Genomic DNA, 19382 nt, shown 5'->3' with positions numbered 1-19382 from the left:
TTACACTCAAACAGACATGGTGTCTTGTCTGTCTGCTCAGACAGACTGCTGTCCTGGACAGACACTTCTCCATACATTCAAAATAATGAGAGTGAGACAGTCCACCTCGTGTCCTTGCTTTCCCTCTGTACAGCCAATGATGGTAGAGTGGCCTCTTTAACCCTGAAGTGGGTGGAGCCATTGCATGCCAATGATGACTTGTGAATCCGTCACAGTGTTTTGACATGTAGAGAAAAGTTATTTGACTCATATAGTAATGAGGGGTTCGTGAAGGCACATTTTACCCTCTGTATAATGACCAGTCATTTTCTTCTAATATGAAGAAGAAAAATCACTAACAACATTAACCGGGTCCCTGAGGTGTTTTTGGAGGAGTTAGCAGGAAGAGAAAGTTAAGAGCTGGTTGTTCTGTCAATCAAGGTTGCAGGTTTTAAACCCAAGTTCAGTATGAGGGAAGCATCCTACAGTCACCACTCGGTCTTGTAAAACAGGATTACCATAAGAGAAACAACAGGATTGCTCCTTCGAAATGGTAGATAATACTGTGTTGGAACATAAAAGGATCGATTTTGTTCAAAGTTAAAACTGCAGCACAATACAATATATCCTCATTAGCTAACATGAGAGCTCCTGCTTCTCAGAAGAGAGTGGTAAACATGAGGAAGTGTTTCAAATGGAAAGTGTCCTTTTCCCAGAAGACAGCATATAAAATCCATCAGGAGAGAGGGCAAGGGTTGCACACTCTTATCGCTGCGAGCAGAGATGCCGCTCTAACACTGACTACGGAGCAGCGCTTCAGTGCCACGTGACCTCTGCTATCTCCATGGCAATAGACATGCATCTCTGTTCCGCATTTTTTTTTCCCTCAGCTCTCCTTCCTGCTCTCTCATAGCACAATGTATAATTCATATTTATCCAACGTGTCATTAACCTTGAAGAAGAAGCAGGTCAGAAATTCAAACAATCTTCCGCTTGTGATTAATGCCCGGCATCAAAGCTCAGAGCTTAAACATCCGAGAATGAGGGCACTAAATTAATCTCCCATAACTGGTGAGAAAATCCAGATTGATTGCCCCAGCCTTTTTGGCTGTCAAAGATAAAGTTGGAGCTGCCATTTCCACGGGTAATTTATACTCGGCCACAGTTGCCGCAGCCTGACCAGTCAGAATGTGGGCTAGGAGGGAGAGAGGGTGATGGATCTTAATTGATGACGCAAGCTTGAGACACAGAAGTAATTACAGTGGGGTCGAACTGTCTGGCTCCCGATAGAGGCAGAAAGTGCACTCGCGAAGCCAAGGACAGAGCGAGCCCGGCCGCTGTTCGATGCATCGAACACCTGCTCCTTGGGGCCTTTGAAGTGAGAACAAAGAGGGAGAGAGTCTGTCAGCGTGACATCTGTTTTCACGCCGAAACAATTACCGGTCTAATAATGGCCCCCGTTTCCTTGCTCAGCATCCTCTCTTGGCAGAGGCGGGAGCAGCGTGCGCGCAGATTGTTCAGCTCGATGGACTCCTATGTTTCCATGCTCTGCTTGTTCTGTCAGGTGGAGAACTGGTGCCCGCGCCTGCCATGGAGAGCGAAGAACTTCAAAGAGGAGGCCGACAGGAAAGGCAAGGTGGGTTTCGCAAAACACTTGCACCTCACTGTGACTCCCCTGAACTATTCCAGAGCCCGATGACCCAGCTCGTCCGCCCTCTGGGGCCACAAGACATGGACCTGTCCGTCAAATGGAAGCCAGCCTGTCAGAGTGAAGCAACAGTGTGTCAGTGATGTTGCACTCAAACTGTTAATGAAATGTCTGACTGGAAGGCGGAGCTACAGACCTACCAATAGTGTCCTGGCTCCACATGTCCCATGTGGGATCTTGAATTGCGGTAAAGGGAGTGAGGGGTGGGTGGAGTTTTTGAGTGATGCCCATCCCTGTGCCAGTGGGCACTCACTCAAACACCCAGCAGGCCACGCAGTTATGTTGGTTTGAGATATAACAGGTTCTGTTTTGCATTGTCCAATGTTTCTTAATTAAATGCACATTGCTCTGTTATGATACAACAGCATTGCATTTTTTATGCTCTCCGAGGTCCCATTTCTGGATTTGTGATTGAAATTCCCTCCAGCTGACTGACAATTACCAGTGATTTCCTGTCATGGAGAGTGATGCTAATCCGTTGAGAGTGCATTGTTTTCCAATTATTTGGTTGTTAATAGGGGCTTATGCTCATTTCTAAGCAGGAAAGCTGAGTAATAGCTCTCTTAACAATTAACACTTGAGGAAGGAACTCTTTCAAAGGAGTCACACATGCTTTGCTTTAGCAACTTTGACGTTTGACAAGGATTCTCATGCTGTCATGAAACAGAGAAAAGTAGGAGCCAACTACAAGCACGCTAGTCATAACCACCCCTTTTTCACACGGTGTACATGATAGATCTCTGCACCCATCTGCAACTGTCCCTGACACATCCATATTAAAGTTGAACCCTGTGTCACAGACGGAGATCCGGACCAGCTTTGACGAGCTGTACCGGGTCATGTCCCGGCGGGAGGAGTTCCGCTGGATGATGCTGCGGATCAAGCGCATGGCGGAGCTGTGGGTCGGAGCCATCAGGTCCCTGGCGTTGAAGCAGAACCTCGCGAAACGCAAGCGCAAGAAGGTACCCCTCAAAACCTCTGTACCCTCTAGCACACCTGTACACTGTAATGCACCTTTATCCTCCACCACAACTTTACCTTCCAGCATGGCTTTACCAGGGCCCCATGACTCAGGCCCCAGGGTGTCAGAGCCAGTTCTCTGGATTAAGAGAGCATGGGTTGGGTTTGGGAGACTACTGTATCTAGCAGCAATGGCAGAAACACAGAAGAGTCTGTTAAAGGTAGACCATAGATATTATACTTACTCCATACCCTGTGTAATTGTGGGTGTGTATATGGCATGGTGCCCATCTTGGTAACATAATCCCTTCTCCACAAGGAAATTTTACCCAAGTCCTATATATCTTCATGTGACAACATGAAAGTAATTCACTGCATTGTATATAAATTTAGGTATAAATTATGGTAGAAAATCGGCACATCTCATATTCGTGAACAGGTTACCAAAAGTATGCCGTTCTGTTCACCATTATTGTACTGTAGGTGTGTATTGGATGTACATTATCCCAAACAAAGAATCAAGACAAAAAGAACAAAAAGTAAGCAAAAACTGGATAGTACAACGAAGTTATGATTGATTTCCTCATTCAATCCTCTAGGTTCCAGTTTATCTAAGATGTGCCCCATATCCAATATATTCTTCACAGCTTATTGACAAGATCCCCACCTCTAGCAGATAAGCACACTTATTCAATGCCACAGAATTTTAATGGTGAGGGCATGATTTGAATTAAGTTCAATTCATGATTGAACTGTAGTTAGCATGCACTATACATTCTTAAGCACAGAGGATGAAAAGCTTTAATATTATGGACCCTAGTGCAGTGCACATAATGACCACAGCATAATTACCTATAAAGGGATCAGGGAGCCAAGCTGTAGGTGGTGCAGTTAAAAGTGTTAACCCGTCTTATTCATATTACCATAGGAATGGTCTGTCTGTAATAAGTTGAAGCAAAAAATGTTAATCTCCCCTTTGACGTGGACTGTGGAGTGTTACATTGTAGTTGACTGAATACATGTGTTCCCTTGGTCTTAGATCCTGGTGCACCTGGGCCTGCTGACCAAGGAGTCAGGGTTCAAGATTGCAGAGAATGCCTTCAGCGGGGGCCCCCTAGGAGAGCTGGTGCAGTGGAGTGACCTCATCACCACACTCTACCTGTTGGGTCACGACATCCGCATCTCCGCCTCGCTAGCTGAGCTGAAAGAGTGAGGACCTCCCACAAACAAACACTCAAAAATGACAAATTACTTTTTAAATTATTATAATCGCTATTTATGAGCTCAGTGTGGTTTCTGAAAAATTTGTCAGTGAAATGTATTTGTTTAGTCTATGTTTGTTCAGCATCTGGACTTGCCTTGGCTCTGTTGGATCCTGTTGTTAAAGATATTTAACCTATGAAGTCATAGAAGGCTTGGCTCTATCTCTTCCTCCATGTCTGAATCTTGTTTGGGACGTTGGAACAGAGGGGAATTCTCCAGTTTACTTTACTTCTTGATACTGCAGTTCAAGGAAGTAGTTAGGCCTTCTTAACACCTGGTTGGTGCCTGGAAATTTCATTCCAAAACAATGTTGCATCTGTGGTCTGTTACTCAATTACTGGTAATCGGTGATGACAGGTTTTCACAGGTTTACCCTGAATATATGTAAAAAATTTGTGTTGAGTAGTGTAATGATATGAAGGTGTCATTCAGTGTGTAAAAGTAGCAGTGGGCATAAGTAAATATGAACACACATTCAAGCCCTCCTAGATCATTTTCATGGATGAAACACAAGGACCTGTGCCTGCAAACATCTGCAACACTTTTCCGTTGCTGTGTGGATTCCTTGCATATATTTTCTAATAATGGTTTAATGGAATAATGATTACATGAATCCATCCACGGAACATAAAGAAGACCATGTACCATACACTAATGTCCTTGACTGTTATTCAAAAACTGCAGTTTGATTTTCACATTTGCCACGGAATTTGAAGATGGGAGAGTAATGGTGGATCAAAATTCAAATTCTAGTTGCGTGTGTGAAAACACCCGGAGTTTGACCAAGCATGGGAAGCTGTTAGTGAATGATGCTCTTATCAGCACCAGCACAGCAGGATTCAGACTTGGGCCCGCTCAGTCTAGCAGACAGAAAACATACACAGTTCTGTAACGGGTGCAGGGAACAGCTCGCACTTCTCTATAATGCAAATCTCAAGTCTCCCCCCTCCTATCTAAGGCGTCTGTGCTGCTGTCTCCATAAACTTATGAAGAATGTTAGAACACATTTTCCTCCCAGTCTTATCTTCGTAGAGATGTCAGTAAAATTCATCTTGGGAGCTGTTTGCAATATAGAATTAGATCAGATCTCTCACTGCAAAAATGCCTAATAATATATCATACATAAGAGGAAAATGCATAGTAAAGGGAAGCACAGTCCAGTCTGTGAATCTGTTACATTATGATGTGAGGGTCGACCTTATCTGCCATGATTCAAGGTCAATACATCTTTTCTCTGTCTGAATGTCATGAGTTTGGACAACTTCTGTTCTACACTTCTGTACTATTGTGTTGGAAGTCGCTCTGGATAAGAACGTCTGCTAAACAAAGGTAATGTAATGTAATGTAACTTGGAGAGCACATTTCATGGGTGTACCATGCATCTCTGTCACCCTGATGTATCCTTCCCTCTTCCCTCTCCAGTATCATGAGGAGGGTCATGGGGAACAAGTCCAGCTGCCCCACCCAGGGAGACAAAGTGGTAGAGCTCATCTACATTGACATTGTGGGCCTGACCCAGTTCAAGAAGACACTTGGGCCTTCGTGGGTGCACTACCAGTGAGTAACCCACCATCTGCTTGCAGTCCAAACTCTCTCTACCAACAGTGAGCTGGGAAGTGAACTTTTGCAGCGGTATTGCTTGTTCTCTCTCTGGAATCTGATTTTTGCCCTGCATCCAGTCAAACTGGGTTGATGACTCATCAGCAATGAATAAAATGTGCTTTTTCAGCACATACACGAGAAGATATTGAGCAGCAATCAATATACAGCCATTTAATGTGATTTACTGTGATTTGTGTATGTGGTCCTCTGACCTCTTTATAGCCCATAGCCATACCCCGAGGCCTTGTTCTCTGAAAAGGAAACACTGTAATTGTTGTAGTAATTGTGGTGTAACTGTAGTTGTCTCATCCATCTCCGGCATCATCAGAAATGAGGGCAAAGGGGTACTGTCAGCAGTTTCTGTCGGTGGCTGCTGGGATGTCCACAGAGAACAATAGTGTTGGACTGAGGTTTCCTTTTCATGTCACCAGATTTCATTAGTCTAGCTGTAACTTCCACGTGGTCTCAGTGCATCTTGCTGCACTGTCTTTAGGGGAAATTAAGGGCAAGATTTTACCAGCAACTCAGTAATTCAGTAATTCAGCAGTAATTCAGTGTCTCCTGGTCTGTTATGTTCTCAAGAGTATAGATATTTTTAAATCGCTGTCGTGAAGAAGTGCTATATATGTACTGGACTGGTTCAGTAGCTTATTCTGTAGCCTTAAGGCATGCATACACATGCCAATCAACACTTTTAGATGTAGAAGAGTGGAAAGATATTGAGTCACATGACACCATGTCCTAGATTATTGTTTTTCTTAAGCAAGCATTGGAACAAGCCTTGGTTCCAGTCAAACCTATGCAAACTGTAACAGAGTCAACTGTGAGGCCCCAGCTGTGTTAGAACTGAGTTTCCACACCCTGGTCTTTCCCTCCATTACTGTCCTGCTAGAATGCCATTTTTCATTTCTAGGCAAAATGATTATGCCAAGCATCTGGTTTTACAGACAGCAACAGCCGGCTATCAATCAAGAAACCAATCAATTTCCCTTAAAGTATGTTGGGAACAGTACACGTCTGGCTCTGTCACTGACAGAATAAAAGCCCTTTTTTGACACTTCCCAAATCCTCCCTGCGTTAAATTTGCCACAGATGGAATGTGTCCTACACTGACAATGCACGTTTTTATCCTAATTGGCTTCTGCCAAGTGTCACAGTGTTATAGTTCAATTTTATTTCAAACTAACAGGACACTGGAATATCCACCATGAGCATAGAAGAAAAGAACGGGGTCCTATTCACTGTGATTAATATGTTTATCATTCCATTGACCGCCAGTATGTAAGATTAAGTTTAATGCATTCAGGTTTAGGGCAGTAATTTTCATACAATAGTGGTATTTTGTGTAGTAAAGGTGCTATAAATTCAACAGATTGTATAAGAAATTGAAATCCTGCATTCAGGACCAGTGAGAAATATGAAATATAGATGGGGTCATTTAAATAGGTATGTCTCTCTCCTAGCTTTCCATGCGATTCTGAATTACTGACAAGCAGAATGGACAGATGTGTGACATGACCCTGTCTGCTCTCTCCTTTGGTGCTCTAAAAACACCCACCTACCAATCTAATGAAACAAGGGTTGGGTGAACCCTATATTGGAGAGTTGGATTGTTCATGTATGTATTTGAAGATCTGTTCATGTATACACACATAAATAGTTAGTATTAAATTGTATAGTATTTTATAGTATATTTTATAAAAGTACAGGAGGTACACTCAGTTGTACATTTTTAAAAAGTGATCCTCAATAGAGAATAAATTTAATTTGAAATGTCACATGGCCTGGCAGTACAGATCTTGTACCGGAGTTCACGTTTGCGCATGTCATGAATTAGGAAGCATATCTGATTTGCACTAAAATTGAAGCTGTTATTGGACTGAGTTTATTTTTCCTTGTAAAATCCAATACGGGTTTATAATCCCCAACAGCTGATATTTTAGCAGGTCAAAGACAAAGGAGGCAAGCATGCTTAGTCCCTCTGGTCCACTTTCTTCGTTGTGATTTAATTTCCAGGCTTTATTTCCAGAACATCTGAAAAACACCGCAGTAATACTGAGCCATGTGCAGAGCACTCAGCCCAGCCGGGAAGAGTTTGCTCTGTCTGCCGCTTGTTTATTCATGACTCCGTTTTAATTTTTCATAAATTCGATAAAAACGATTGGCATTATGCTTGCTGTACCAGTGGAAGATTTATCAGGACTTGTGCACCCATTCAGAAAGACTAAATGAAAGTGATACTGGCGAGCTGGGATTTGTATTAATGAATCTCTTTCCAGCTGACAGTTTTTCTTTTTTTTTTTGAAGAATGGAAATGTGATATCTCGTAATTAAAATTGCCTCAGTAACATCTACCACATTAAGTAAAGTCATTATAGGTCTTGCTTTCGTGAAATGTCTCTCTTTCTGTAATAACCCTTCTGTGTTTTTTAGGTGTATGCTACGGGTGCTCGATTCCTTTGGCACTGAACCCGAGTTCAACCACGCCCATTATGCCCAGTCAAAGGGCCACAAGACCCCTTGGGGCAAGTGGAACCTCAACCCCCAGCAGTTCAACACCATGTTCCGTAAGTCAATCCGCAACCCGTCCACCTGTGTCACCATGGTGACCGAGAGGCATACCTGTTGAGGAACTCCCCCCCCGTACACACACACACCAGTTTATCATTTCTTTTTCAGGCCCAGGAAATCGAAATGTTACCCCACAGTCTCAATATCAGAGGCTTTAGGCACCACTAAGCAGAAATCCCGGGTCACCTCAATAGGCCCTTTGTCCTCCTGGTAGAGTATGACATTCTCATATGGCTTTGCAGAGAGTCCAGTTCGCTGCTGCAGGGCGAGCTGCCCGCGCTGTTAGATGAGTGGAATTGCTGGAGCAGAGATTAGTTTAGCACGTGGTGTTTCATTGCATTGGGAGCTACTGGATTTTTACCGCATTGCATAAGAAAGAAGACCCGCTCCTTCCTACTTTCTGTTTACCTCACCGCTCCTGGCTTTCAGCCAAAAGACAGGCTGTCAAACCATCTCACGATTGCAAGAGTTTCAGAAACACAGTCGGCTAGATATGTGAACATGTTTATTCGTTGTGTTGCATTACCTTTCCCCTAGATATGGCAGAAGGCATTTTGACAAAAAGCACATAATTGGGAAGGAGACCCAAGGCTTAGGTCACATCCATTGCCTTTGAAAAGACTTGCATGAATCATTGAGGGCAGATGTACTTTGGCATGGTGGAGGGGGTGTGCACTGGCAGATAAATGTGTCCTTACGTGATGTTATGAAACATTATTTTGGGCTGTGAATGGTGTCTGAAGGGCCAGGGCGGGGAGAAGTATCGTTAATAACAGAGCCAAGCTATCATTCCCTGCTCATTTTCTGAGAGACTGGAATATGCACTGTCTTTTAAATCTGCCGACTAGCGGCGAGGTCACCGCCGCTGCACGAAACGGAGCAAGGCGACTCGTGATCGTTTGTGTTCCAGGAAGTCTTGACACGGCAGCTGACCCACTTTAGTCTTGTCTTCACCCTGTACAATGTGAGCAGAGTGGAGGGTTTGTTTATCAGTGAAGAAGTTCTGTTCAGTAATATGCGCCTTGAATTGGAGTGAAATAACAGGAAATGGTTCTCCGAGTGTCACATGAAAGGGAGCAGCGGAGGGCATTGTTCTCTTTGCTGGCCCTTGACCTCGTTCCACCTACAGCCCAGACGAACAGAAGGTTGTCTCAACAGCATGATCAGCAGCTCATCACAGCATGAGATGTGGCCAAGCCTTGGTCTCGGGCCGATAAGCTAGCGCTGCAGGTTGTTCTGGACGAGGCCATCTGCAAACCAAACAATGGAGAGACCTAAAGTGGAGACCGCACAATGCTCCATTGTTTGACATCTTGGAGAGAAAGTATCCCCGAGATCCAAGTTTACAATGGAAAGAGAGAGGTTTTCCACAGCGCACTCCATCTCCCCCCCCCTCCCCCCCCCCCCCCCCAGCCCCGGTCCCTCCCTTACTGGGGGGTCTGGTTTCACATCTCTGCCGTGACATCAGCAGTGATCGACAAGTGCCGGCTTCGCTTCTCCGCCGGAACGCTCCACCGTCCCAGAGCAGGGGCATCGATCAGCGGAGCAGAAAACATGATCTTGCATGCCGATGAAGAAACTTTTCCCCTCCACTGTTCCAGCAGGTGCGCACTGTTTCCAAACTGTAATACAGGGGCTTGTATTCCCATTTCTGCGCAAACACCGTCTGGCTGACTACCACTGTAATTTTGAGAGTCATCACTCAAAGAGTTTGACTTGAAAGAGAGACATCTCAGCTAGACATTGTACCAAAACAGACGCGAATGGAATATCGTTTTAGGTATGGAAATTTCGCTGTTTTTCCTCCCGTGGTCATTGTGATGGCTACCACACACCAGCCTGTGTGTGGGTGATTAAGGGAGATGGTGAGTAAAATAACAGGTACCAGATGAAGGGTTGGAGGAGGGTTTGGAGCCTGTAGCCCTGCCCCACTCCCACTCCTGTCTCAAAGGATCTGGGAGGGCCTGTCATTATCCAGCAGCCCAGCTTCAGCCCACAGACCTGTCCTCTCATCGAGCAGTCTCTGTGAAGCTTTTGTTTGGTCTCCTCTCTAATGAGCCCTTGTGGATTAAATGGGTGTTTTTATAGATACATTGCCATCTAAACTGTATTTTTTGCATACTTTTATATTTAATTCTGGGTGTCTTTGGTCTGCTGAAAGGCTTCGGGTCACAGAGCAGAAACGAAGTGAACAGTGTTTGAGGCTGCATTATTGGGCTTGTTTACGCATGGTTTATTTGGTTTCATGCTTTCCAAGTGTCAGTGTAATTTGAGAAGGTGCTGGCAGATTAGATTTTTGTGTCACGGGTCCATCACTTTGAAGATAATAAATTGGACCGAGATTTATTTTAGATTGTCCCAAATGATTTGCAAAGAAAGTGATTTACTTCAAACGTGCAAATGTTCAAAGGAGCCTGGAAGACTCAGAAATAAGTGGCACAGCGTACACAATGGCATCCATTAAAAACATGCATTTTAATGTGGGAACTTTATGCGAGATTGACGCAAGGCCCATTTACTGAGGTCCTTTTATATAAATGTGGGTCTGTCTCAATAAACAGGCCTTGTGAGTTAATTGTATATTTTACAGTGTTGTGCACAAGTCTTTTGGTTATAAAATGCAGAATGTCATACAGAAAAAAAAAACAAAAACATCTGTTCTCGATGCCTGTTATTTTCTTATCAAACAGATGGTAATTTTCTTTTTAGCAATTAATAATTCATGCAGAAGTAAACATTATTGTGATGAATTACGGTCAGATGGAAGCTCAGCGAAAACAAATCTCTGGCCAACTTGTGCAGTGAGAAATAGTTTAAATGGGATGTTACATAATGAGGTCTCAGACTGGTCCCTCACCTCGGAAACCTCCCAAGTTTGTGGACCTCATTTAATGTTGCAGTTATCTACGGGGCACAGCAGAAACTCAATTCTGAAATTTCAGATTGAGTTTTGGTCATTTCCATCTTGACTGCAACGTGCAGCTTTTACCCCTCTGCAAGCAGGCATGCCTCATCAGCTCCTGTCAAAGATGGGTATGAAATGAGTGGAAATTACTGTCACCTCGGAAAGCCTGCGTAGATTTTCCAGGTTATCGTAATATGTTCTACTGATAAGAACAGCGAAGGCAACGAGGTCATTTTTGGAGTATTTGTCAAAAAAAAAAAAAACTACTCTACAAATGGACCTTTTCCAGATCCAGGTTTCCGTTCCACTTCAGAGCATTAACATCCACAGGGGGGGCAAATAGAGGAGCAGTTTACTGTGTGCTGGTTCCTTTTACTGTGACGTTTTTATGAAGGCAAATGTAACAACCTGAAAAAATGGTCGGGGGGGGGGGGGGTGGTGGGGAGGGATGGGGGGTCTTTGGTGGTTGGAGGTGACAGGAGCTCAGCACCTCAGTGCTTCTGTTTCCACCAACCAATAAAAAGTAAAATGATAACATGAGGGCAAACCCGCTCCTTTCCCCTGTCTGTACGTTTCCTGAAGGCAGTTATAGCTTTTAGTTAACGTTATCATCCTATTTTTGATATGTTAAAGCAAGCTGATAATATCTTAAATAGAGTACAGAAATACCACTTTAATGTTTCATACTAGCTGGGTTTACCTTGAGATTTTGTCATCCAGCTGAAGGTTGAAATGTAATTATACACGCTCTGTTACTGAGAGGAGCTTGGAGACACCAGTCCCTCCAGGCCTCTCCCCTGGGACTTGATTGTGGGAGAATGACTGGAGAAGTGTCTTCCAATCACCCTGGCAGTCCCACAGGTGGTTGACATCATGAAACTGCACAGGGTGGACTGTACAATCAGGACTGCCATGTGCTCCTGCCTTGTGTAGTTTGTGTGATCAGTCCTGCTCTGTTTTAAGAACAACGTCTCTCAGAGGCTGGTGCTGTTGGAAGTGAACATCAGAATCAGCTGCTGATTGTTCTTCTCTGATCTCATAGCCAGCGTGGCCCTCAGAGGACCTGAGCTCTTGCACTCACACTTCAGTGCACACACAAGAAAGACCTTGGACAGCTCTACAATCGCTATCATATACTTCCTCTTCCTGCTTAGTCACGGTGCATTTCAGTTCGTATATAAAGTTGAGCACTGACCAGCTCCTCATCAGACTGCCTGCAAACAAATACTCACATTGTTATTATTGATTTAAGATTGCATCAGTTCTATCCTGGTGATATTTTGTAGTCTCCTGGGTTGTCATAGGCGGTTTTTACATTGTCTAATACTGGAAACATCCTGAGAGGTTAGAATAGGGTGCTGAGACAATTGTCGGTTAGCTGGCATGTTCTCTCGGGCATCTCTCTTGGGGGGACCAGCAGCACAAGCCAAAATAACCGACTGGAGGCACCTGTGGACTGCCCAGAGTGCTGATCTGTAATCACAGTGAGCAGACCCACATGCCACCTCTGTGTTTGCTGCTCTCCTGACCCCATCGTCCTGGTTAGGCCCTCTTGAACTCAACTGAACTCACTCGGCATTCTACTTAAGTAGAATGCAAAAGTACTATTTGCAAAAGTACTGCCCGTAATTCAAATACTGTGTTGCATAGTGGTGAGGAGCAAGGCAAAGGTCATAACCCACAGATCATCAGTTCAATTCCCAGGTAATTCCCCTGCCGTGATACCCTTGAGTAAGGTTCTTAACCCCAATTGCCTCAGTAAAGCACCAGCTTTATAAATGGTAACATGTAAAAAAGCTATGTAATTTGCTCTGAATAAGAACACTTGCAAAGGAAATGTGATGTTATGTTATTTTTGCTGTTCTTATTAATAGCTACATAATCATACATAATAAGTTCACAACTATGTAATAAATTTTGACGGATAACCGGAGGTTTTTTGTGTACTAAATACATTTATTTTTAATGGAATTTAACATTTAAACCCTGAGATGTTCCATTTTATTTGTCTGGAACAATCCAAGGCCTGTATAAGCAGCAAAAAAGTGTAATCTGCCAAAATGATGAACTTTTTATTTCCTGATGTAAAAAGAAACTATAGAGCAGCCATCAATTATTTTGCATTTCAGGAGCATACAGTCCTTCTAATAGTACTTTTGCATGTATACTTTAATTGCACATTCCTTAATTGCCCTGAAGCCCACAGTAATGTCATCATTACGGTACAGCGCATTCAGCCCTTAATTGCTGATACTATCAGATCCTGACAAGCCTAATCACCAGCAGTGGGTTTGGTAGAAAGAGTAATGCAGAGTGGTTTTTTTCAGAGAAGAAAGTGCATTTGCTTCCGAACAAAAGCACCATTCACTTTTTCTCTGGTCAACACTGTAGTGGTGAGACGTCATCTGAAACACTCATTTATTTATAATTTGTTGAATAGTGTTCTGTCTTTTTTTTTTGGTAGCTGTCCATGCATTTTAGTCACGCGGCATCATCAGTCCTGGTGTTTATACTCGTGTGCAGTCAGCCAGAGAAACAAGGGGTTTCGTATTTCTTATCTGCTCGCTGTTTATAATTTCCACAAAATTACCCAAATTACATTATATATGGATTGTCTGCTGCAGAGCCTGGTCGGATGTCTCTCTTCGCCGCTGATTAAAGTTGACTGGCCTTGCTCTTGGCGTCGTCCAGCAGGGCCAATAAACCAGGCTGTAACGCATCATATTCGTTTCCAGTTGGCTTTGCCAGCAGCGTAGCCAGGAGTGGTCCCCTTCACTCCTCGCTCAGCCATTATTACAATGACAACAATGTGTCCGCGGCGTTGCGGAAGCGTAGTCCCGTTAAGGCAAGGCTGTGGCAGTATTTTGCACATCGGAAGGGCACAGCTGTGCTCTCGCCCTGAGATGTTTCGAATGCGCGGCGGAGAAACAGCATGTTTTAGCGTCGCCCCGCACCCCCTAGCCCCCACCGTCTGTGTGCAGGTTTGCTGGCTGTTTTCGCGCCCTCTTTTCCACCTTTTCCGTACGGAGGCAGTGACAGGTCTGCTGCAGCGCGCCTGCTGGGGGAGTTGTTTCATTGCACCTCATGTTTGCACATAATCCTTCTATCAGACTGTCATATTTACAGCAGCGCTGGGACAGCAGTTGGCTCACAAAACAGCGCCGAAGTGTTGCTCTTCGGATAAATATGCAGAGGGCATGGCAGCAGTGGGGGTTCGTTGAGCCGCTACCTGAAGGAGAGGGCGATTCACAGATAGGTTTTTCAGACAGGATATGGGGCCTCAAAACTAGTTGGTTGATCTTAGTGGCCCTTTTAAAAATATGCCTTTTTGTAATCTATGTGTTTTCCTCTTTCCCGGAGAAATGCCGAAATCCTTATCTCCTGATTTGTGTTTGGAAACAGATGGCACTGGGGCGTAACTCAGCCAGCTCCATGCTGCCCATTCAAATCCTCTGTGCCTTTATGGCAATCCAGCTTTTGGCAGAGAGAAAAGCAGACTTAAACTTCTACACTGCATCTTGCCTTTTTCATCTAAAAAAATAACTCTCCTACATTGCCATGCAATCTCAGGTTATCTGCCAAGGTCCAGTGAATACACGAGTTCGTTTCACATTGTACAAATGTATTTCATATACCTCATAGTTTCATAGCCCATAACACAGCCTCTCAGTTATATCCAGGTATATACATGGACCTTGTTAACGACACCTCATTTATTGTCACATCCTTCTTAAACACTGTCTGTCGTAAAGACTAAATTATGTGGAACTCTAAATGTTATGACCCATTCCAAGGAAACAGTTCTAGTTCTTTGCTTTATGTCTGCGCTTTTGATGTTATCATTAATTTGGAGACTTTGAATTAAATAAAGGAGCCATTTTCCCCAATTATGTTGAAGTTTGACACACACAGTCAGGGCTGGAATTTGCTCAGCTTATGGCTTGTTTTTGCTAAGGTTTTGGCTTGCTGCCAGTCTCTGTCTTCTTATGGCTTGCTATCCGCAGGTGTCCTCTTATGGTTTGCTGTCTCTAAGTGTCCTCTTGTGGTTTACTGTCTGTACGTGTCCTCTCATGGTTTGTCTGTCTGTTTGTGTCCGTGTAGCTCACACACCGGACAACAGCTTCCTGGGCTTCGTGGTGGAACAGCACCTGAATGCCAGCGACATCCGACACATTGATGACATCAAGAGGCAGAATCAGTCTCTTGTGTATGGCAAGGTGGACAACTTCTGGAAGGTAGGTCCGCTTCATGTGCAGTGCAGGAAGTTGGAACTTGAAAAGCTGGAAAAAGGCAGTGAACAGTCTCATTTTTTACCGCTGATTTCTGTTAGGTTTACAACCGCACACTTTTACCAATATACATGGTGTCGCTGTGTGTGTGAACAAGCTTCTCTTGGTACAACTGCAACTGTATCTGCTCTGAAACTCTTGGAGTTTCTCACTGTCTTCTCCTTAGCTCACCTGAGTTTGCTGCCCCACGTAGTTATCTCTTCTGCTAGTGATTCTCTTACTCTTGCTGTCCCCATCTGGACTCTGATATGTAAAATCTCACACTCTTACCCCTATTAAAGAGTACTGGGTGTGCTGTAAATAAGAAGCTCAAATGAGCCATATGAGCCATAAGACATATTTTTTCTATTTTAATATGAGGTAGTGTCTTATAACTGGGCATGGAAAAATTGTGTTTGACTACAGAATATGGCACAGCATGAAAAGTTTAAGCAAATCTCGTGTGCAAAATGGTGTGCAACTCACAATATAAAACTCCACAGAGCTTAACATCTGAGCATTAAATTCAATGTGATTGGAAATACACTACACCCGGTGAAAATTACAGGGTAAGGAACCCTGATAAATGGCATGTTGAAAATGCTTTACAGATGTGACAGTCTATAGATGAGACATTAATCCACCAACTGAACATCCCTAGCATAAATATTGCAGATATCATGCTGGTTGTCAGTGAATTGATCACAGATTGAACTGATAACAAAAGCAAAATAGTACGAGTTGCCGCACACAGTCAGTCGATACGGTCTATGAACATAATATAAATATAATAATATAATGTCACATTTGTGTTACAGAATTCACATCAGGGAGTTTTTGAAAAAATTTATCAACATGAAACATCAGCTTTTGGAATCTCTGGCCATGCACTAGTTCTGGAAATGTGAAGTGATGCTCTGAAGCGTGTCTGTATAATGTGTGTGTGTGTGTGTGTGTGTGTGTCCATGTGCGTGCGTGTGTGTTATTTGCTCTAATTTCTCAGCGAACAGGACTATTCTGGTGATCTCTCCATTGACTGTGACCGTATATTCACCTGCTGTGTCCACCTTGGCAGCTTAATTTTTGCCCCCCTGAGTGGATTTGACCTAGCAACATTCGGCAGTGTTCTCTGGAATTTTTTTCACGGGGTATTGTGTCCTTGAATATTAGCTGCCTTAATGGAGACGACAGGGATCTTGCAGAGTTCAAGGACTGGGTGGATCTTGTGCGCTAACCAAACGGAAAGTAGACTGTAGTTTGTGTTCTCCAGAATGTTCGTTCCGCTGCGGTCCCTCAGTGACTGAGCCAAGGCCAACTGCGTGATGAATCGACTGCTGATGAAGACAGGTGGATTTGGAATCCCTGCACAGAGCAGGTTGTTTGCATTTTGCAGGCGCAGACTGACTGGCATTATGGTGCTCCCTTTTCTTAAAGATTAAACAGCAGAAAGACATCGCATCAGTTTCCAAGAATGGTCCTGGGAGCCACATGCAAAATGTATAGAAATCACTGTTCCTCTACATGGCGTGAGAAATCACTGCTGCCCCCACGCTAGTCCAAAACACTGCTTCCCCACACTCTGGGGTAGAGCATTCTGAAAACCATGGCCTTTCACGTGAGTCCTTACATTCACTTTTCAACCTCAATTACTGTTTTCTGCTGTTGATTCCCCTTGTACTGTGCGTAGTGATTTGCTAAGCCACTATGTTGAATTATTCTGATTGAGCTGAGGCAGATGAGCTGCGGTAACCAGAGTGGATGACATTCTTTTCTGATTCTGTTTGTATTTGGCTTGTTGAATTCCCATGGTGTTGACGCTAGCTTGACTTGTCACCAGCCTTGTTTTGTGAAATGCGTTAGCTGAGTGTTAATTTAAACCACAGAAGTCTTGGTGGTCTGATTCAAAGGAATGTGATTTGAGCAGATTCAAATTACTTCTCTGGATAATCCCCAATACATGACAGCAGCACCCTGGTCCCATGTCACGGCTTAATACAAGGTGGAATATGGGAGCGCCACCCACAACCAAAGTCTCAAGTCAGATTTAAACAAGAACAAAGATTTCAGATTGACCTGCGTTCAAATCTGTTGAACCGCATTTAAGCCATGTAAGGTAGCAAGTTAAAGGTTTTTTCACACTTCCTGTGATGTAGCGACATATTTTGAGCAGACAAATAAAATAAAGTAGACCATGCTTTTAGTCACAGGTATTATCTAAGTCAAATAAAGAGGAACTATCTCTTGGAACTCATCCAAGAACTATGCATGTGTGTTACTTTAGATGCGGAGGGCAGTGGGTAACGTGATACAGTAGCCTCTCGCAGGTATAGAGACATACTGTATCATACTCCAAACATTGCAGCTGTTGGAACCCCACGTGTACTTAGAATCTCAAAATGTCACGTACATCAGGATCTGAAATCCCTGTAAAAGGATATGCTTATTTGTCTTCTTACAAACTCCACTTTATTTCTCCATCAGCTTAATTCTGTCAAATAAAGACTCTTCTGAGCTCTCCCTGACTCTGGGCATTAGAACCATCCATTATCCTGCAAGCCTTAAAGACCCAACTCCATCAGCTTACACACAAAAACATTAGCCACTAATCAGACTCCCTACCACTTTCATTACACCCTGATTTTAATTAAAAATGGCATAGTGGCATTGGGTTTTAATGAGCTGTAATTAGAAAGGAGCCTCCACCCCTGTCTGACTGGCTATGCAGGCTATGATGCCTGGTTTTTCGAAGAGATGTCGCTGAATCGCAACCTCCCTCTGTCTATGTGCTTCCCCAAGAGACTTATTTATTACGTTATGATTTATACCTAAACTGGGAGGTAATTCTCCCATGCTGTCTATGCCTAACCTGGAGGCCATCCTCTGTTAGGGAGTATGTAGCATTCTCATCGTGCTTTACTGCATGAGGGAAGTCAACGGGGTGATCTCCCCGAGCCAGGATTGCAGTCCCGGATTAGTTGGCCCCAGCAAATAGGATAAAGCCGAGTTATCCCACTGTGGTGAATTAGACTGTGTTAAACCAACTGGATCTGTACTCAGGTTTGGGTTTGGTTGGTCGTTACTGCTATCAAAAAAATTCACAGTACTGACATACTTTTGGCGTTGTTTCAAAAAATGAAAGTACAGGTAAGCTTTTCAGATAAGGGCATGCCAGTGTTTGTGTTAGGGGCAGAAGCAATATGAGTGTTCTATATGTAATAATGCATTGATATACATGAATGTAAAAACATGTAACCATCCTTACTGGATGTGTCTGTCAGGCTGTTGTCTCCGACCTGATTCATGGCTTCATCAGAGTTTGTGATAATGGCCTCATCCACAGACCCCACTCAGAATGGAGAGATTATTTTGCTTTATGGGAGACATTAAATGTAATTACAGATCTGAATATGCCGCGGAAAGAGCCATCTGTCTTCTGTCGGCATGGCCTACTTATTCAAGCACAACCTTCAAATTATTTCACTTCCATCCCCTAATGAGATAGGCTTTAGCTCCACTCGTGCTGTCTTTCTGTGTTTTAACCCCAGCCCTCATACCTCCTCTCAGTGAAGGCAATAAAGATAGCCATCCATCATTATCATCCCGCTTATTGCTCAGAAGAGCCAGTAGGATAGCATTATTAAAAAGACATCTCAATGGAACCGTGATACATCCTGGCACGTCGGTTGAGTCTGACTTATGAGGTCTGCGTGGTATTTTGACCTCCTGTCTGTAAAATGGGGTGATCCTCATTCCTTAACCGGGAATGTGGTTAAAGAATAAACATGCAGCAACCAACTTTGATGAATGTGTCTTGTGAAATGAGGGGCTGCTTATCAGATGCTCCATCCTACTGGAATTATTTTAGTAGTGACCTTTCGATGCAACATGCAATAACGATAAAATTTGAGAGTCTAGGCTGGGTGTGTCTGGACTCCATTGCCCTGAGGCATAGCGCATCTGAACACTGCACTGCCCCTTGATAAACACTTAGGATGTAGTAAGAACCAAGAATTAGGAGTGCAGCCGTGGACTCTGGTGGCCCTGGGAGGGTTCAGATGACAGCGTTGCACTCTTCAGTGGTTCGGCCTCTCCGGTGATACGTGTCTCTGCACTGAGATTTGCAGTG

At 43.7% G+C, this 19382-nt stretch overlaps 1 protein-coding gene across 1 annotated transcript in view; it reads left to right on the top strand.

The window, feature by feature from the left end:
* LOC118786290 (alpha-1,6-mannosylglycoprotein 6-beta-N-acetylglucosaminyltransferase A-like) overlaps positions 1–19382 on the top strand; it is a 69113-nt gene that overhangs the window by 30882 nt on the left and 18849 nt on the right. Inside the window, exons 5-10 of the mRNA XM_036541423.1 lie at positions 1544–1615; positions 2488–2649; positions 3687–3856; positions 5333–5467; positions 7946–8079; positions 15090–15223. Of these exons, the coding sequence (XP_036397316.1) occupies positions 1544–1615; positions 2488–2649; positions 3687–3856; positions 5333–5467; positions 7946–8079; positions 15090–15223 (807 nt within the window). The remainder of the gene's footprint in view (positions 1–1543; positions 1616–2487; positions 2650–3686; positions 3857–5332; positions 5468–7945; positions 8080–15089; positions 15224–19382) is intronic.

This window comes from Megalops cyprinoides, chromosome 11, assembly GCF_013368585.1.
Source record: "Megalops cyprinoides isolate fMegCyp1 chromosome 11, fMegCyp1.pri, whole genome shotgun sequence".
NCBI classification, from domain to species: Eukaryota; Metazoa; Chordata; class Actinopteri; order Elopiformes; family Megalopidae; genus Megalops; species Megalops cyprinoides.
Note: the sequence above shows the minus strand (reverse complement) of the source record. Positions and strands in the feature narration are given on the sequence as shown.